Source organism: Osmerus eperlanus, chromosome 18, assembly GCF_963692335.1.
Source record: "Osmerus eperlanus chromosome 18, fOsmEpe2.1, whole genome shotgun sequence".
In the NCBI taxonomy this organism is placed as follows: domain Eukaryota; kingdom Metazoa; phylum Chordata; class Actinopteri; order Osmeriformes; family Osmeridae; genus Osmerus; species Osmerus eperlanus.
The window spans coordinates 4,406,326-4,427,778 of record NC_085035.1 but is presented as its reverse complement, the minus strand read 5'-3'; the positions used below and the strand labels follow the sequence as shown (position 1 = coordinate 4,427,778).

At 49.1% G+C, this 21,453-nt stretch overlaps 1 protein-coding gene across 1 annotated transcript; it reads right to left on the bottom strand.

Annotated features, from left to right (window-relative positions):
• Positions 1-16,583: 16,583 nt before the first annotated feature.
• On the bottom strand, positions 16,584-21,404 carry LOC134038912 (alpha-2B adrenergic receptor). The gene is made up of 2 exons (XM_062484571.1): positions 21,208-21,404; positions 16,584-20,806 (listed from the first exon to the last, which is right to left on the bottom strand). The coding sequence occupies exon 2, from the start codon at positions 20,571-20,573 to the stop codon at positions 18,996-18,998; it is 1,578 nt and encodes a 525-aa protein (XP_062340555.1). The 5' UTR covers positions 20,574-20,806; positions 21,208-21,404; the 3' UTR covers positions 16,584-18,995.
• Between the last annotated feature and the right edge of the window lie 49 nt (positions 21,405-21,453).

The following is a 21,453-nucleotide window of genomic DNA, read 5'->3' as shown; positions in this document are numbered from 1 at the left end:
GCTTTTTTGGGGCCTTTCATCCCTCCTTACCTCCCTCCCTCTCTCCCTCCATCCACCAACACACACATAAACGCACACATGCATACACACACCCACAGATACACACACACTCACTCCCACACACACACGGACACTGAACTCTTGGACAGCCAAAGTCTATTTAGGTGAGAGCTCCACAAGCATCGAGCCTCTCTTTAACCCCCTGTGTCTGTCTGACACATGGACGCTCACGACACAACCGTTACCTTCTCCTCCTCATCCATCCTCATTCCTCCCCTATGATCTTCCTTTTCTCTCACCTGTAATTGCTCTGTCTGTCAACGCAGAGTGGGGGAGAACGGCTGTAGATAGGGGTCCATTTTCACTCTCTCATTTCAACCTCTTGCAAGTCATTCTCTCTCTCTCTCTCTCTCTCTCTCTCTCTCTCTCTCTCTCTCTCTCTCTCTCTCTCTCTCTCTCTCTCTCTCTCTCTCTCTCAATACATCCATTTACTTCCACTCACCCACTAATTGTCCTATCTTTCTTTTCGTCTAGCTTTCCTTTCCGAGCCACTGGACTGTCTCTCTCTTTCTCTTTTTCTACTGTTTGGTGTGTAGCTCGGGGAAGTGTGTGTTGGGCCAAACACACTGAAGCATGTCAACATACCGGTAGGTAAAATATATTGAAAATGTGTCTTTGTTCAATTATTGGAAAGAAAGGAAATAACTACTGTAGAGGTCTTTTGTTGTTGCCATGAGCAAGAAAGTTTACAAAGAGTTGTATTTTTCCATTCCTTCCATTTCCATCCCCCCGATGCAAAATAAAATAAAATGCTACAAATACAACCAAAAAACAAACCCTGTAAACTGACACAGACAAACTCCATTTTCAAACGATGTGCAATCACACTCTCATTTTACTGACAATTTCTAATGGCCATGTCTTTGGTCTGCTTCGGGAAGGTTGGAGCCAAGCAAATTATTCCCCGGACAGAAGGATTGGAGGCTCAATATGTCTGCTCCCAACCCTTCTCTACCCAGCCACAGGAAGTAGGAAAAGGCGCCTTGGTAGCTTACTCTATGTACACATCTACTGCACGTGCTCATGAACTTGTAATAGAGGAGAAGGGTGGTGGGAGGAAATCCTGAGGACGACACAATCCTTCCAGAACATGAAAAACCTTGTCAGTGTGTCTTTGTACGATTCACTGGTTGCTCGTCAAAAGGAAGAATTGTTGCCTTTGTGCCTGTGTTTTTTCACCTTGGAAAGGATTCAGAGATGGTGGAGGACGAACTGAAAGGGATCCTGCCTTGCTTTGTGTTTGAAGTGGGCCGTATTAAAAATGGAGCTGACGTCAATCACGTTTTTTATCACCCGCTACTACTAGTGCTTTCCCGGACCAATGTTTGTCTGTCTCTCCCTGTGTGTGTATGTGTCGCTGCGTGTGCGTGCGTGTGTGTGTGTGTATCTGTGCGTTTGCATGTATGTGCGTGTGTCCATCCTGATGGTTGGGCACTCAGCCATTAGAAACACAGAGCTCCAGCTCCTCTAGAAGGCAGAAGCGGGGAGTGAGGAAGAGGAGGGGGAGGAGAGGAGAGAAGGGGAGAAATGAGAGTGCACATAGAGTGACAGAGTGGCTGCTCTTTTGTCTCCTCAGACTTCAAACAACCTTTAAACAGGCCCCCCCCCACCCCCCCCTCCGGCTCTCTCTGTCTCTCTCTCTCTCTGAGGTGCAATCAGCACCTTCTCCAAGCCATCCTTTTCTCTCTCCTGCCTCCTCTCCCAACCTATGGACACTTCAACTTCGGGGGAAAATGTTGGTTGTTGGTCGAAGGAAGCTCCCGGAAAAGACACGGGGGAGGGAGGGGGAAGGACGAGGAGGGAGAGAGAAAGTGAGGGAAGAAGAGGACGGAGAGAACGGGGGGCCATATCGCATCGATCACGCTGAGCAACAAAAAAGTACAATTCCTGTTTGTCCATGTGTAAGATTTATGTAGGCCTGCCTGCCAGCCTTTGTAATCTGTGACTGAAGGGATCCCCTGGAGAGCGTCGCAGGAATGACTGAACGCAGAAGGGGACACGGTATCCGTCTGCACAGTCGGACAGGAAGTTTGTCATGGCCTGCCTGGGAATACCCAGCGATGTGTTTGTGTGTTGTTTCCGTGCGCAGCCATCGGGCTGCTTGTGCCTCTGAAACCGCGCTCAAAGGCAGAAAGCACGCTGACTCAGAGATTTATCTTTCTCTTTCCTTTCCGGGCCTCTTCCGAGGGCGAGGGGCCTCGGGGCCTGCAGATGTACGCCATCCCTCTCTCGTTCCCTGCATCCGTCCTGGTGCGTTTTGTCCCTTTTCAGCTCCCCAGACTTCTCATTACCGGGGCTGCGAATGGACTTGCTGCGAGGGCGCGCGCACTCTCGCGCTCCCCCCCCCCCTCACCCCCCCCCCCCACACACACACACTACGCGCGTGTGGTATTAGTGCACTCGATATAAAACTCACACGAGTCTCTCCAGGGGCCTGTTCTTCTTAAGGATAACAGCATGCGGCCCTTGTCAGGCCTAGGAGGTGGGAAGACAGGAGGGGAGACATGGGCGGGGGGGAAGAGGAGATTATGTGAGAGATGAGAGTTTTACACACACACACACACACACAAACACAGAGAGACAGTTCTGTTTCCTGGTTGAGGGAAAGCAGTAAAGGAAATTTCCACTACATTTTGGAATGTGATTGGCTATTACATATCTTTCTCTTGGTGGTCGGGTTCTATGTCACACATACGCATGACTGGACACAGCGACAACCCTACTGCACAGTGCAGTGTGTCGCATATAGTCATGCAGAGTTCTCCGACAACTTCAGTGGGCACATCACTTATCAGTTTTGTGTCACATATACAGACAAATCAACTTCTTCCACATTAGGAAATTCAATAAAGACCCAGTGGTTTTGTCACAGCCATTAGTCAACCATAAGTGCTCAAACCCTCCCACATGATAAATATGAATGCCTTTCTTTTCACTCTCTGTGGGTTTGAAGACACTGCAGAGAGAATATTAGTATTCATGTTCAATATTCAAGTACTTATTAAATCTGGGTTATATAGCTCGTCAGTCATCCAAATCTTTTTTCCCAGAGGCGACATTGGGTCAGGTATTTTATGTGTGCGCGTGTGTGCGCGCGCGTGTCGGAGCACATCTGCATAAATGAAACTTTCTGTTGTTAAGACATGCATGTGGATGAGAGACAGTCGAGATGTGATCTCTCGGGCAGTTTGCTTCACACAACAACAGTGGCTCACGTCTGAGGACATCTATGGGAGGGATCATTTTGCCTCACAAAACAAGTGATGGAGGGTATTTCCAATCACGGCTGTCAGCTGTCAGATGGAAAATATTTTGGTGCGGAATAATATGGCTACCATATTACCTTTCTTCAGTCTCATTAGATTTCCTCCATTACGTGTCGACAGATGTCCACGTCGAAAATTCTGCGTCAGATTAGCTGTACAATACCTGTTTTATGTGGTGCTGTATTGCAGCTCGAAATCTCTTGAGAGGAGAAACTGCTAACATCCTCATGGCCGCTAATTGGCCCAGAATGTTCTCCCAAAACACACATTAGTCTGACTGACTGCATTACAGTGACGTCCGACCACAGATCCAACAGGGCATCATTTCTCGGTGCCTCTGCCAGCATCCAGAGCTCGATGTGACTTCCTGTTCGACGGCAGCATCATGGTCGGAGCAAAGAGAGTGTTTGCCTGATTGTGTGCCTGCGTGGCCGATGCGAGGGCTCGAGGACGCCTGAGAACGCCCTCTGAATGTGCCCCCGCCAGTTAGCCGAGGTCAGGGACGCATAGGCAACCGAAACAAGTGAACTCCAGTAGCCTGCAGACTTCTCCCCCGACCACCCTCCCATCTCTCCTCACTGCTAATGGCGCGGGTGGATGGCCCTGCATGGACACACCACTGCCTGCTGTGTGGACGTGCGTGCGTGCGCGCGAGTATCACGCGTGTGTTCGTTGACGGGCGTGGGGTCTGCTGTGTGCGTTTGTGTGTTGGCGAGGTGTGCGTTTGTTTGCACGTGGAGCAGGTCAGGGCAGGTCATAAGAACCTTGGAGGTGTACGGAGACAAAATGTCAAGCAGTTGTTCACAACAGTCCCAGACCAACAAGACGCCAGTGAGAGAACAACCTCAAAATTAACCTTGAATGAATCTCAGCTGACCCACTCCCTCCCACCTCCCTCCCTCGCCTCACCGCACCTCGCCCAGCATGACTTCAGTTGTTGTTTCCCAAGAGTCTGTCATTCGATTAGCATACTAAGTCAAACCAACGACAGTCGGCCAACTGTTCAATCTATATGAAGAATGACTAGGACACCTAGCTATCTGTGATGACAGGATGTCTTTAAAAAAAAACAACACCAGGGGGAAAGAGATGATTCCAATCTATCCTCTGCATTTCTATTTTCTTTTGGGGATTTTCCCCTCAGTGTCAGAAATGAGGGGCACCTTCTGTCATTATCAGCCTGCAGCTGCCTTTGGGTAGGGACAATCTCCTTTCAGCTCTACTTTGAGTTTCCAGGGAGCCTTGGAGCTTCCAGCTTCCAGCTTCCAGGGGGATTGTGTTCTGAAGTGGGATCCAGGATTGAAATAACACCCCAGAAAAGAGGATGAAGAATGGACTGAGCGAAACCTTGAGATTGAGTGGAAGGGAGGCATTTGTTCACTGTGTGTGTCTGCTTGCGCAAGTGCACGGCTATGTGTGTGTGTGTGCGCGCGGGCCCGTGTACATACGTACATGCGAACACGTGCGTCTGTGTGTGTCTGACGCATCCATGTCCATGTAAAAAAAGAAAAGAAAAGAAAACGATGTCATCCCTGCCAACACACACACACACACACACACACACACACACAATCATCGCTGTGTCACAGCAAGGCCTCATCAGCACACGCAGCACTCAACTCATCGCGGCTTCCTCTTCTACATCACCTCACAGAGAGGGGCGCGTCAAAACCGCTCGCGCGTCTCCTCGCTCGCCCTCCTCGGTCGGCCCCTTCTGTCAGGTATCGATTGAAGCCCTCCTCTTCCCTCCTTCATCTTCCTCACAGGGCCTCGGGCCAAACTGGCAGCCCCCCTGTTCTGTTAACCCCCCCCCCCAAAAAAAAAATCCCTCCCTCTCTTTACCGTCTTATAATACAGGGATGACGGCCCACGACACGAACAAGAATGCAACCAAAAATAAGGGGGGGGGGGGGACGAAAAGAGGGGGGGAACGCGAGGGACCGGGGGAGGGCCGAGGAGTCAGAGGACAACGGACGGATCCTCTTGGGGTGAAACGGGAAACGGAAGACGGAGATGGAAGCGGAGACGAGTGCTCTCTTCCTGCTCAAACCAACGACTCTCTGTCCAATCAGATCCCCCCCCTCCCCCAAAAAGGCGGGCGCGGCGGCACACAAACGCACGTGGCTGCCAGTTACTGTACATGGTAAAGAAGATTGGGAGGGAGGGAGGGAGAGACAGAGAGAGAGAGAGAGAGAGAGAGAGAGAGAGAGATGAGAGAGAGAGAGAGAGAGAGAGAGAGAGAGAGAGAGAGAGAGAGAGAGAGAGAGAGAGAGAGAGAGAGAAATGGAAAGAGAGACAAACAGAATTGAAGGGGAAAACAATTGAGGATGATAAAGAGGGAGATGAGGAGGCTGGGGGCACGCTGGTGTGGTGAGAGGACCCAGTTGAACAGAATACTGGGAGAGGTGTTTCATAGAAAGTGGACCCTTTTACTGTGAAACAGCATTTTTGGGCAGGATGCTATATTAATCCCATTTACTGTGTTCCCTCTAGTCTACTCAAAAGTGAATGGCCAAGGGAATTAGAGTTTTCCAGAATTCACACACACACACACACATCCAGGCCGATGTTTCAGAGCAACAACACCGCACGTCACAGATCCAAACAGAAGGGAAAAAAAGATGATTTCTACAGCCACAGAGGTTGGAGAGTTTAGTTCGACTTCCTGGGAGCTGTTTACAGAAGGCCGCACAGAGTCCGAGCATTGACCACGGAGCGTGCGTGTGTGCGTGTCTGTGTGGGGGGCGTGTGTGTGGGAGCGTGTGTGTGTGTGCTCATTTGCCTGTGAGTGTGTGTGTGACAGATGCTGAGCAGGATCAGACAGGAAGAGGGAAGAGGTCAGGGGTGAATCTCCCAGCCGCCCAGCCGCCCTCCGAGGGACTGAGAGAGAGAGAGAGAGAGAGAGAGAGAGAGAGAGGGAGGGAGAGAGAGAGAGAGAGAGAGAGAGAGAGAGAGAGAGAGAGAGAGAGAGAGAGAGAGAGAGAAAACAGCTACTGCAAAACTGAGGAGGGCGAGGACAGGTCAGGGGCCGTTTGGGAGGGATGGAAAAAGTACACAGAAGGTGATTTTGGGAAGGAGAGGGGGAGAGAGAAGACCAACGTTTCAGAAAATCTGTGTGAATTCCTAAACAGGCTGCTTTGGTCTACTGGACACGTCCTGGCATGTCAGAGCTGTTCTGGGCTTGTTTATGTCCCTGATTGATTCTGGATGATTATTTGGGGACGTGTTTCTGTCTGAGAGGGAATGTTAATGTTATTTACTCAGTGCCTGGTGCATTTTCCACCGTGACGGTTCACGTCGGTTCTTATCTCCTTGACAGCAATTTAGGGCCTCCTCGTTTGTGAATACAGGATGCTTTTGCATTATTATGTATCATTTAACCAATCCACTTCTCAGATTTATTCAGGCATTACACACACTTACATTCTCATGCACGCACATGCGCACACTCTCACACACACTCAAACACACACACTCAAACACACACACTCAACACACATCGGCCCAGATGGAAAAAAGCCCTCAAATGCTTTGCAAACACCTGCTTTTCAACACCCCATCAACACACACACACACACACACACACACTCACTCACGTATCTGTGCATGGATGCACATGAGCAGATCTGAACACACATGCACCAACACACACACACACACACAGACACAGACACACACACACACACACACACACACACACAGACAGACACAGACACATACACATACACATACACATACACACACACACACACACACACACAGACACATACACATACACATATACACACACATACAGGAGTGGGAATCTGTGATTTCACCCTCCGGGTTGTAAATACGATGCTCTTGATTGAATGATGAAAGGTGTAAAATCAAGCCTGATTGGCTCCGAGGACAAGTCATCACAGAGCTCGCTGCTCCATTCCGACAGAAATCACAGGGAGAACAAACCCCACTGCCGGTCACATTCGTTGCTCAGCTCGGAGGCAACCAGAATCGAAATGATACGTGCAATCCCAAGTTCTTGTCCGTGTATCTCCCAAGGCACCTTGAACAACACTGCCATGCACTGAATGACATTATAGCTGCCAGGACTTGGGCCTCATGCCCTAAAAGGGCTTTGGGACCACAGGGTCAACATGGAAAACAAACTAACCCTGCAGCGCGGCGCCATGCATTTTAACGGACAGACCAGTGATGTCATGTGATGTCATACCACTGTGATGTCATACCACTGTGATGTCATACCACTCACCACCACCCCTTCCACTGCAGCAGGACGGGCCCCGGTGACTGATCCACTCCTGAGGAGAGAAGAAGAAGGAGGGAGGGCGGTGACATAGAGGGGATGAGGAGTGAGACGGCGTCGGAAAAGGTAATGTGATCTGATTACCCAATAAAGATGGAGGAGGAGGAGAGCGGGGGGACGGGGGGACGGAGAGTTGGGAGAGAGAGATTGCGGCGGGGAGGGAGGGAGGGAGACCGAGAGACAGAGTGGGAAAGAGAGATAAAGAGAGATTGAAACTGTGGCTCCGTGATTTCCTCCGCTTTGTGACTCCGCTGGGTCAGCAAAGCGCTACCAAATGGATATTTCTGCTCATTTTTCATGATGAGCGAATATCTCTCCCCTTTCTCCCGCTCTCTCACATAAACAGGAACGCGCGCACCCATGCACGCACACTCTCACACACACACAGACACACACACACACACAAGAGGGATATTGCTCTCTAAAACAGCTCTCGGCTCAGAGTAGGCTTCATGGTTTGGCGGGTGGCTCATTTCCCCCCCCCCCCAGTCTTTCCAAATATCTCTTTGAGCTGTGATGGGGGAGATGGGGGCCCCAGTAATCTGGTTGAGGTGATGAAGATACAGTGAGTCACCGAAGGAGTTATTCTCAGATGGGTCCCTCGGAGCACCGACCACGGAGGAAGAGGTTAGGCAGATAAACTCAGTGTGCACGGCCTCTGAGTCCTTGCTCTCGCTCGGCTCATCTCGGCCAATCAGGCGGGAGACGGTCACGCTGACTTGGCGCACCGACCGCTGCATTGTGAAGGGCTTCCGCCGCTTATTTAAGATCTACTCCTATATGTTGAATGTATGCACCTTCCTGCCCAAAGTCGATTCCTTGTCTGTGAGCAAAGTTTCACGGCGATTAAAACCCTTTCTGATTCGGATTCTGAGCTCCACGATCAGATACAGACCAGACCTTAGGAGACTCTCAGAGGAGATGGAGTGCTGAGCTGAGCAAGGAAGGGCAGCAGTTGATGCCGTGGATTTGTTTGGTTTGCCGACACTGGGTTGTTTTAAGGGACCCAAACTCAAGTGTCTTTAAGTCTTTCGGTGAAAACGCTCCTCCACCACTGATAGGGGAGGTTGAGTCGTCCGCCTCTTATTAGAAATGAACATTGGTGCACAACACAGACCCGGAACTGCAATGCCGCACTTAAATGGCTCTATTTATATTCTTTATGTTCTGCCACAAATGTGGTTTGCTGGGGGGAGGGGGTCTATATAGGGAATGTCTAAACACGCTATAGAGAGTGGGGGAAAAAAAAGCCCTTGAGCTCAACAGAGTCCGCCCACGAAACGAGTCAGCCTCCACGCCGTAAAGTTCAGAGGAAATGGAGAGCGGCTTGAGTGAGAGAGTCGATGAAACCGATCGCTGAACAAGCAGAAATCCAGTAGGTTAGGTTCCGCGTGCGGCAGGGCCAGGGAACGCCGTAATATATGTACGACGCAGCATTCCCGTGAGGATTCCTTTTTTTTGCACGCGTACCTTCCTCTCCCGTGATCTCCCACGTACACACAGCTATAGATCTTTTATATGCACATAGCTGATCACCACTGGGATCCTGGGTGATTCGGACTCGATACAAAAGACACTGAGCCCGTCGCAGTGTGAGCCTGGGGGGGTATTCATCAAAGAGAAAGGGTTACCTTTACTTTTTGTCTCTGTACAGTCGTCCATCTGTTTATTATTTGGGTGGTGCCATACACTGCATGTAGTCTCTGTCCTGGGGTCCGAATGGAATTGGAACCTGGGACATTGCCAATGCGATGGCCAATACCGACGGATCCTCTCAGAAACAGGGTCTGTAGCCTTGGGTTGAATCTCCATTCACATGGTAAACGTGTGAAGCCGTGACGGTCCCAGGACGGAGAGGGAACATGCTGGGGGGGAGCACAGGGGACAGCACAAGAGCCTCCCACACCCTCCCCTGTTCCACTCCCCACTAGGAAATAATACACATTCCACTTTAGTTCTGCGGTTTAAGTGACACGGGAATGCTAGGCTAAGAAGGTGTACGTGCCTGTTTGAGTATGTACCCGTGTGTTCTGGTGCACACCTGTGTGTGTGTGTGTGTGTGTCTGTGCTGATGTGGACATGTGTGTGTGTGTGTGTGTGTGTGTATGCATGCGTGTCTTTAGATGTTACCGTTGCTCGTGATTGGTCTATTTTGGGCCTGGAGAAGTTCAAAGTCGATATTCTGGGAACAGAACAAAGAACATGAAAGATGTTGAACAGAGGTACTAATCGCTGAGTTAGGGAAAGAGGAATGGAAGAATGGAGGAGGGAGGGATGGAGGAAAGGCTCAGTGTGCCGAGGTGAAGCGAACATGGCAACAATGAGCCCTTGGTCTGAGATGGGAGAGAGAGGTGGAGATCTTAGAGGGAGGGATCGAGGGAGGGCGAGGGGTGAGGGAAGGAAAGGGGACTGGAAACTCGTCCATTTTTCATCCAGCCCTCAGGGTTGGGGGAGGCACAAGGACAAACAGTGAATTATAAGAGAAGGAAAGACTGAACAGATCAATTTGGAGCTCCAAAAAAAAGTTACGACAATACGAGAAATAGTGCGCGAGAGCTAGAGAGAGAGAGAGAGAGAGGGAGAGAGAGAGAGAGAGAGAGAGAGAGAGAGAGAGAGAGAGAGAGATAATGAGAGAGCGAGACAAAGATATAGTTCGGGTGGTCCATCGCATATGCATGTGACGTGCTTGTTCCCCTTGAAGCTTGTCAGTGGCACGAGGGGGTCGGGAAGCAGAGGTGGTTGCACGACGACACGGTTGGAGATGCTTCCAGTTCGGGACCGGGCAGGTGGTTTTAATCAGCGTGACAACACACATTCTGGGAAGTCAGCCTGCTTTGTGCTATTTGTGTGAGTGTGTGAGTGAGAGAGAGACATTGTTCAGTGGAGTGCACAGGCAGGGTAGATGAATAATGCAATAATAATCTGGCACCCTGCAAACTCTCTGCTCGCAAAGCACCAGGTCTAACGCACCCACACACACACACACACACACACACACACACACACACACACACACAAACGTAAAGATGGTGAGCAATCACTTACACACACGATACACATAGCACATACAAAGGCAGTAGGGCTCTTCATACCTACATGCACACAAGGAGGAATCACACAGCCCACAGACACAGTCACTCAGATGAGAACACTTGGTTCAAACCACTTACATGGAAATGCAACTCATTATTATAAGTGCTCTCCAATAGGTCCTGTAAAAATTAGCATGATAAAAGAAAACATCCACCTCAACACGCTAGCGGTCCTCGGGGAAAACAAACAGAAAAACACCGAAAAGGCAAGAGGGGTGACTAGTGTGTGTTCTAGTGTTTCCCAGCCCAAGCTCAGGTTTCGATCCTACACTGGCCCGAGTCCAACGCAGGGAAACGACAAATGGTTTGAGTGTGCACGCGGGCGCGCGTGCGGGTGCGTTTGCTACGTTTCTCAGGACACGGTGGTAAATGGTGTGTATAAATCCAATACCACGGCTGCTGAGCAGTGAGTCTGCCTTGGAGCTGCCCCCCCCAGCCTCCGTCGCGCTCGCCCAAGAGCTCCAGCCCCTCCATCCTTCCTTCTCACAACGCCCGCCAGGTTCGGTTTCATCCCCTGCCAAACATCAATTCCCCGTCAGTTCCACACTGAGTTCCATGTCACTGTTGTTGATAGAGGTGACGCCTTTAAATGTCTACCCCTGAAGATCTCACAGTGGCTGAGTCATAAACAGCCGTGGTTTACTGGGACTGTCAGGGGGTGTCAGAGGATGCTGTTTGTCTGGTTTGGCTCAGATGAATGATCTGGCTTGTTTGGATGAGGGCAACATCCATATACTTGAACAGGGGGGAACTAGCTGCACCGTGGAAGACTCCTCTGGGTGTCTCTGTGTGATAGAGATGCAGTAATGGTTCTAATAAGGTTCCTAATTTATCCGATGGGATTGGGGGCTTGGAGATACTAATCATCATGCACACGTCAAGCATAATAACGGAGCACCAGCACATCGTATTAAGGCGGAAAGCCCTAGAAGCTATTAGTGGCAGACAGTCTGATGTTTGCTTTGTAATTGGTTTGGTTGAACGTGCCTTCGTTGAAACCAGAATCACTTTGCTCTGCATAAATACACAGGTGGCGTATAATTGTTCTAAGTGTGAGATGTTCTCTCTCTGCTTGACTGAGCGATTAACTGTAGAAAGCACTCAGTGTTCTTCACAGAATAGTTTCAAGGAGGAAATGTGAGTGACAACAAAATCCTAAAAGCTGTTTCATTTGGTATGCGCAATGAAAAGTGTCAGTAAGGCAAAGAGGCACGGCCCGCCCCGTACAAGGGAATGCATCTGAACGTAATCGAATGCATGTTCCAAACTCGAAATAGCCTCCCGTGTCCATCTACAGCGCGGCTCGATTCGGCGGCGCGATAATGGAATAAGAAGGAGCTTTGAGGACTTGAAGGCTCTATTGTGTTGTCTCGTCCATTGGCCATTCTTCTCTTCTGGCTTTAAACCCCCCCCCCCACCCCCCCCCACACACTACACGCCCCCCTCCCTTCTGCAGCTCACTCAACTCCTCTGACTCCCCCGCGTTTCACCTCGTCCTTTTCTTCCTGTCTTCTACTTTCTTTTATAGAAAAGTGAGACATAATTACCTTTTTTATTTTATCCGTCGGCTGCTTCTCACAGAGCTGGAAGAGGCTCGCGTGAAGACCGGCATTTGCCTAATGCACATTCTTCTTAAGACAGCGTTGAGCGGCTCTCCGCCTGAACTCTTAATGATGCCTCGCCCCCGAGCCTGGACGCCCTCAGAGTCTCGTTCTCGATATGTTGTTGTTCTTGCGAGGCTTCGAATTGATAGAATGGATCGTCTTCATCGTAATCGGAAATTAATGACTGTAATCATGATGATGTATCCACTGCTGTCCCTTCCATCCCCCAGAGCCCCAAAGCAACATTCCTGGAAGTTTGTCAGCATCTCCTGCATTTGTGTGTGTGTGTGTGTGTGTGTGTGTGTGTGTGTGGTGTATGGGGTGTGTGTATGCCAAGGAGTCAACATTGGGGGGGACGAAATCTGCTAGCACCGGTATCAGTAATACTAGTAGTTATAAAATGGGATGTGTCCCCCCAAATATATATCATGATTACGGCCCTGGTGTATGTGTGTGTGTGTGTGTGTGGCGTATGGGGTGTGTGTATGCGTGTGTGTACATGCACCTATGTACGCATGTTTTGCGTGTGTTACTCGTCCTCTCCGAATGACATCATCATCTTGTTCAGACATGAGCCTTTTGACATCAGAGGAATCCCACTATGTCATTGGGGGTCAAGCTTTGCTTTCATGGGATTTTACGATACAGATGACTCGGTTAAAATCCTGGTGTGTTTCTACAGACATAAAACAGTTATCAGCCCTACATCATATTGAATTAGGGAACAGGCCGGAGAATCCATGTATATGTTTTATTCAATCTAGGAGGACATTAGAATACAATTTAGAAGCAATCTTTCAAATCTACCGGATACCATGGATGATTCAATCACGTTTGTTAGTTTTTTTGTTCTGTTGCGGAAATGTTCAGCATTACAGATGCCCAGTTTCTGTTCTTCACGAAGACAGTCCCGTGTTCATTCCCAGTGGCACTGTGACATACATCATCTTGTAGGATGGTGCTTTGAAGACCTGACTGTTTATCAATGTCGCATCATCACACAGAGTCAGACATTAAGGGGACTTCGATAACTTCAAACGCAACTGTGCACATTGTGAAATCCGCAGCGCCCTTTCAAAATTTGGAGCAAAAAAAGGCTGAAAGTAAAAGGTGTTTTCGTGTATGAGCCGATGGGATTCATCGGTCTCAGTAGATAGTGATCACTCTACAGACCCATCGGCTCAGACTACAGAATACACGCTGGCATACAAATACCCCCCCCCCACACACACACACACACACACCCACATACACAAGGCCACACGCACACCTACAGGGGCGCACGCGCATCGAAAAATGCACACGCCCCGACTCGAAAAGCCGCATCTACTGTAACCAATCAGTCTTGCCTCTTTTTCATTTAGAGTCGAAAAAAGGGTATGAGTGTAGAGAACTGAATAAAGCCATTGAGGGCCGTAACTGGCCCCATTTAGAACATTCTTTGGATCTTTATCTTGCCCCTGGAACGTTCATCCCTGATTCGGTCATATTAGCGGTTAGGATACATGGGTCTGTAAAGCAGGAGAAAACAAGACAGAGACAGGTGTCTCTATCCATGCAGTCCTGTCAGGACCGGGGAGAAAGCCAATCAAACATCGCGAAAGACAAAACTGCAGCATCCATAAATTCGCCCGGATCTCAGCAGAGAACACAGCAGTGCTTGACTGACTCCAGATAACTGCTGCCTCGGCTGCGAGAGAAAACCCACAAAGTGTCGGAGTCGTGACAGCCTGGCCTTGTGAAGGCCCCGGCCTCGTGACAGATCTTTGTTCAAGTCCCCCGGGCCCCCACACCCCAACTTGCAACCGCCCCAGCTTTCACAGGGCCGTAAATATGCATGTGATACCAGTCCTTGTGGGCCCGTAGGCTACTCTGAGCTACTTCCTCTCTGCTTGGATTTTGCTGGCACCAAATTGGGGGATTGGGTGGGGGGAGGGGAGGGGAGTGGAGGGGGAGGAGTGAGGGGAAGACAGGGGTGAGACTGATCACAGTGGAGCTCACCTTTATTATGGGAATGACGCGCTGGTTCTTGCCAATGCTTTGATCCGGGAAATGATTTGATTACAGTGACACGGCATTTCACATTACTCTTCTATGGGTGGGTTCTCCGGGTATGTTCTACCAGTCGCATGTCTGCTTTTGGAACCCAGTGTGAGCGTGTTTTTCATGCAAATGCGTATTTGGGTGTGTATACGTGAGTGTGTGTGTGTGTGTGTGTGTGTGTGCGTGTGTGTGTGTGTGTATGTGGGCGGGCGGGTATATTTCCCCAGTCTACGCTTAAAAGGCAATCCCTTGCTCCCAGCTCACTCACTCCCCATTAGTTTCCACGGTGATGGGGTCTGACATTTAGTTGTGTCACAGTGGCCCCCCCTCAAGCAGCCCTTCCCCTCGCTAACAGGATAACAAGGTTATTTGTTTTAATCAGAGTAAAAAGGATTAGAACAAACAATCAACCACCTCTCTCCCTCTGCCCTGGAATACCTTCAAGGGCGAACAAAAGGGACTGGAGACAGAAAAGGACACACACACACCACCAACACAGGGTTTCCCTCTACTCCCAGTAACATCCACAGCCTCTACGCTTGGAAAGGTTGTGTGTGTGTGCGTGGGTGGGTCTGGCCTTTGCATCTCCTTTATTACAGCTGCAGAACAAGAACATAAGGTGGTAATTCTGCTGTCCCAATATGCTAATAGTGGAAGGAGATAAAGCTGTGGCCTGTCCGTTTGCCAGAGTTGTTCTGTGCTGCGGCGGAACCTGTCTCTCCCCGTGGCTCTGCTCTGAGAGGCCCCATATCCCTGTCCGTACCAGTGCCTTCTTAAATAAAACAAGCAAACACACACACACACCTCCATACGCAGACACTCCGCGAAGAGCTATCCCTCGGTTACGGAACCAAACGTTAAAAACCTTCCGCGCCACAAAAAGATTGTTCATTTACTGGGTCAAGTGTTTCAAGTTGATCCGACTTTAAAGAGCCCCAGAGAACGCTAGCTGCCACGTCGATGACTTGACATCATAAAAATGCGATCTATCTGAATTATTCAGGGCTCAGTCTCCAGCGAGAGTGGTATTCTTGACTTTGATTAAATCATGGGATTGTGTACGCAAACAGTTCTTCGCTCCTTCTCACGCGTTTGCACACATGCCGTGCCGCGCACTTCACTGAGAGGCTGAGAGCTGCTGGACTTTCGGAGTAGCTCGAAATTGCATTCTTACGTCCCAGTGCTCAGTGCTTCTACTCAAGCCATCCTGATGGCATCAGGGAACATCAGAGGTTATGGGAACCAGACATACTGTCCGTACTTCTGGACTGCTTCAGTGTTCCCTATCACTTTCTTTAAAGACCTCAGTACAGGCTTACTAATGAAGTGTATTCTAAACAGGACATGGTTATCTATCGGTCAGCTGCGTTCTGACACAGCGTGTTTAGACAGCAAACACTTGCCATGTCCATTACATAATCCAAGTATCTGTTCCCTGGGTTGGACACTTGGGTCACAGCGAGTTTCGTTTCTCAGGCCCTTGTGGATCTGCTCGAGGCCCTGAAGAGCCCACACATGGAAAGAGAGCTCTTCTCCACGTTCACATTGAGAGTGCATCGCCGAGGAGAGCAAATCCATCTCGCGCGCGCACACACACACACACACACACACACATATTCGATACGATGTGGAGAGGCACTCTGCTGTTGGCGTTCACTGAGGCGGTATGTAGTACGACAGACAAGGCGAAGCCCTGAAACTGTAGTGTCTGCTCATCTGGGCTTATCTAGAAGACAGCACTCCTTGATCCTCTCTGCAGTATGAGGAGAACTGCAAACAAGAGAATGAAGAAGAAGGTGTAGGTGTCGAGCCGAGTGAACACTAACACTGCCTGAGTACACACTGAACCCAATGGCATTCTCTTTCGCAAATACTCATTACAATGTCTATCTTATGAAAAAGAAAAAAAAGGATATGAACCATGTTCTACCATTAATTTATTTCCCGCCCCCCAGAGTGAACACTTACTCTGTGGAGTGCCGCACTGTGGCTGACTGCTCCTAGCCAGCCCAGCCACGCATCCCAGGAGGTCGAATTTGTCATCAAAACAACTACTCTTCCTTGTAAATGGATTAATAGGGAATCGTTCCTATGAAAGCATTAGGTTGGAATAAGCAGAGCTATAATGGAATCCCCTCTCACTGTACCCCCCCCCCCTCTAAATCACCCAATGTGAATGTTCAGTTACACAAGATCATTTATGAAACCCTTTATTTGTACAACCATACAGTGCAGAACTGAGACGCAACATCACAACAGCTCATCTCTGTAAGAACGACAGCAGTTAAAACAAAGGTTAATAAACCATGGCCTTTTCAATCACAAAAACGGAAATAATCTCGTCGTGGGCGACTCAAGACAAGCTCCCAATTGATTCCTCATTCAACAGTGTAGCCCATGAACACCTAAAAAAAACATAGGCTTGTTACATATCACATTGCAACTATTTACATACTTGCCCACCATTTCAGTCAGTCCTGCACATAGTTTATGGTTAAGAAATAATTTAGTCATGGACATTCAAAAGCATGCCCTCCGGATTAACATGCACGCGCACACACACACACATATAATTTGTCAAAGGAAGTTCAGAGTCACGTTGTGGATTTAGACCTTGTTTTTTCAGTTGTGAAGCAGCCTAACACAGGACTGAGATACAGACAGCAGGCAAAACTGAATTCAAACTCAATTTCCAGTGCTGAGTCAGTTTACAACCTGGTACCTTCTGGGCGAGCAACCGTCACCTAGGAAATTGTCTCTCCGAAACAATAGAGTCTAGGAGAGACGATGAAAAGAGAGAGCAGGAATACGAGGAGGAGAGCAGACAAGAGTGAGCAGACATAGCACTGACTTGACTCCCAGCAGTGGTACTGCAGCAGATTCACGTTGGTCTTTTTTCCCCATCTTTTCCGGAAGTTTTCCATGTTTCTGGTTTTCCTGCTATAGTTTACGTCGGTGGCCTGAAACTCTGACTGTGATGGGCAGCTCCCAGCGAGAGGTCTAACATTCCTGGATCTCACTCCAGGATCTATTCCCTATCCTGCCCTCTGATGTTATATCCATGGGGAGTTACGAGATGAGAAGCTTTTATCCACCACTACACACATCCAGTACCCAAGGCTAGTGAGAGAGAGAGAGTGAGAGAGAGAGACAGATACAGAGAGAGATACAGAGAGAGAGAGATACAGAGAGAGATACAGAGAGAGATACAGAGAGAGAGAGATACAGAGAGAGATACAGAGAGAGAGAGAGAGACAGATACAGAGAGAGATACAGAGAGAGAGAGAGAGAGACAGATACAGAGAGAGATACAGAGAGAGAGAGATACAGAGAGAGATACAGAGAGAGAGAGAGACAGATACAGAGAGAGAGACAGATACAGAGAGAGATACAGAGAGAGAGAGATACAGAGAGAGATACAGAGAGAGAGAGAGATATAGAGACAGAGAGATACAGAGAGAGAGAGATACAGAGAGAGAGAGAGTGAGAGAGAGAGACAGATACAGAGAGAGATACAGAGAGAGAGAGATACAGAGAGAGATACAGAGAGAGAGAGAGATATAGAGACAGAGAGATACAGAGAGAGAGAGATACAGAGAGAGAGAGAGAGAGAGAGAGAGAGAGACAGAGACAGAGAGATACAGAGAGAGAGAGAGATACAGAGAGAGAGAGAGATACAGAGACAGAGAGATACAGAGAGAGAGAGAGATACAGAGACAGAGAGATACAGAGAGAGAGAGATACAGAGAGAGAGAGAGAGAGAGAGACAGAGACAGAGAGATACAGAGACAGAGAGATACAGAGAGAGAGAGAGAGAGAGAGAGAGAGAGAGATACACAGAGAGAGAGAGATACAGAGAGAGATAGTAGTGTAGGCAGAGAAACATCCACATTAGTATTTTTATCTTTAGCAAACCCTGTAATCCTTACAACTCTGATTGCTGTTTAAACCTTCAGCTAGATACCACGTATATTTCACATCAAGAGGAGATCATACCCTGTTTAATACCCAGATCTCTCCTAACCTTGAAATTCAAGGGGAATCGTCTTGGTTGGTCAAGTTCTTTTCATCTCTGTCCTTGCATGACTCACAGAGCAGCCTGCTCCACTGGAGAACTCCCAGAACATTAAGAACTCACGGAACATATGTCCTACTGTACGTTTCTGCCATTTTTCTCTCTGAGCTTCCATGGGAGTTTGTCCCTGTCTTTTTGGAGGGTTTTTGGTTGGTTTAGGTGCAGTTCTGTGGGTGTATGCCAATCCCTGTGTGATGCAGCTTGCAAAAAAGGCAATTCAAATGAAATTTGATTTGATACTGTTTCTTTGCATTGTGACTGTCTAATGCTCCAGGCTAATACACAGGTTCTGGAAAGACTGAAGATAGTTCTGGATCTTGACACTCACAAGTAGTTTCTAAATGACATACATTTTTTGAACACCTTGATGCCGATTAATAAAGATATTATTATTATCCTTTCCACAAACAATCTAGAATCCAGTTACTTAATACTGTACATTGAAGCATTCGTCCGCGTTCGTTTAGCAAACAAAAGAGAAGCAGGAGCGTACACCATTTGTTTGTCCTCGTTACCTAAAAGGCATTCTGTCCTTGCGCAAGCTTCACTTTAGAAGTAGGTGCCCTTGGTGTTCCTCGACAAGATCTTCTTGAAGGCTTTCCGGAAGTCCTTGTTGAAGATGGTGTATATCACAGGGTTTAGGCAGGAGTTGCAGTAGCCAATCCAGAAGAAAAACGTAAAGAGTGGCTTGGGGAGGGAACAGGTCTCTGGGCAGACAGCCACCAGCGAGTAGGAGAAGAAAAAGGGGAACCAACAGACCACGAACACCCCGATTACCACCGCCAACACAAAGGTGAAACGCTTCTCTCGGTTTACCATGGCCTTGCGCCGTGACATGGGCGTGCCCTCGGGCTTGGGCAGCCCGTCAGAGGCCAGCTTGGTGCCGGTGGGCGTGGCCACTGTGTTTTTGTACCTCTGGGCCAGGCTTTGAACTTGACCTTTGAACTTTTTGCTTTGGAACAGCCCTCGTGTGGTCATCCTCATCTTCTCGGGCCCGCCCTGCCCTCGGCCGTTTTCTCCTCCATGGTCCCTCGTCTCCGCCTCCACCTCCGAGCCGAAGGAGGAACTGTCGTCGTGGAGAGATCCCGTGTGTGTCTCCGCAGCTTGGTGAGGCTGTCTGCAGGCTTCCTGGGGGTCGGGGACAGCTGGAGGTGGGTTTCCTTGAAGGGAAGGGAAGGTGGGAGGGGAGGCCGGTGGACCCACGGCAGCGGGGACCTGCGATGAGGCCGGAGGCTGTCCCTCGGGCGGCCGGAGATCGTTGCCGGGCGTCTCTGCCCGGGCCCGAGGGGGAGAGGGGGAGGGAGGAGAGACGTGAGGACTCTTTGGAGGGCCGCCTCGCGACGGGCTGGAGGATTTCTGCCGTTGGTCCAAAGCCGCGACGTCGGCACCCTGGGCGGTCTCCTTGCGTCTCTCCCCAGGGGGACAGCGAGTGTGCTGCTTCGCGATCTGATAGATCCTCACGTACACCAGGATCATAATCAAACACGGAGCAAAGAAAGAGCCAATGGTGGAGTAGAGGATGTACCAGCGCTCGCTGTTCAGTTCGCACACCTCCACCCCTCCTTCGCTCTTGTCCAGGGAGAGGAGAGGGGGGAAGGAGATGACCGCCGAGATCAGCCACACCACGACGATGGCCGCCTTGATGCGCTTGGGGGTGCGTCTCGCCGTGTAAGACATGGGCTGAGAGATGGACAGGTAGCGGTCCAGCGAAATGGCACACAGGTGGACAATGGAGGAGGTGCAAAAGAGGACGTCCAACGCGAGGTAGATCTCGCACCACAGCGAGCGGAAGGCCCAGTAGCCTTGCAGCTCGTTGGCCAAGGAGAACGGGATGATGAGGGTGGCCACGAGAATGTCCGCCGCCGCCAGAGACACGAGGAAGAGGTTCTGCGGGCCTCGGAGCGAGCGGGAGGTCAGAACGGCGATGATGACCAGAATGTTTCCCACAATGGTGAAGATCATCATGAGAGTGATGGCTATGGCGAACGCTGCTGTGGCTTCTGGGGAATAAGGCTGGGTTCGGAGAGCACTCTGGTTACAGGGTTCAGGACCATAGGACAGGCTGAGGTTTTGACCCGTGATTCCACCCATCTCTGATAGGCAGGCCACATCAGGAGCGGCAGCCATGTCGGTACCAGAAGGAGGGAGGATTTCAGATTAGTCACAGAGAGAGGAGGCTTGGGAAATATCTTTTTTGGGGTGTTGTTAGCTTAATCCCTTAAGGAATTCTTGGTGACCAGACATAGGAAAGATAAGGAAGATGATGGGCTGGAAAAGCATTGACATTTTCTGTTTTGACTTATACGATTAAACCTTGTTCTCCCGTTGCAGCATTTGGAAAGAATCACGTCTTGATAATACTGAAAAAGGCATTAAAAACAGGATGTTGAAGATTTGACGAATCCAAGAGTTCACAAAGGTTTTATAAAGTAGCTTAAACAAAAACTAAAAAAAACTAAAATCCTTAAAGGTACGCGTCGTTAGTAAGAGGTTATTTAAATGTCGCCAGTTTAGCTCTTTAAGCAATGTTGTTGTGAGATGTTGCAGCGTATACAATGAAATTACGCACGAGTTTGAACTGCGCAAAAAAATTCCGAGTGTAGCGATATATCAATAACTTCAGTTAAAGGTAACAGCAAATATGTGCGCGCACTCCATCTCCATAAAGGACAACCGAAAGATTGCATTTCTCTGCAGGATAAAAAAAACTGGCAAAATTGAAATTTTAGTCAATGTAATTAATGTAGAAGTCTTCACGTACTTGAGACGTTTTCAGCAGTTTCATTAGTCTTGCTCACGCAGTATCACCAGCAATTAAATCGTCCACTCAACAATTGAACACATCATAAATCCCAATTAGCAGCAATCCTTGAAGTTTGTGCGTTTTTTCTTCGGTTAACAAATTGTGCCAATCGCCTTTGCTTGTGCATTGATGCACCATCTCGGCGCACCGTCCGTTCAGACTGCCAACAAAGTAGGAACCGGGCCATATTAATAACTACGCCTG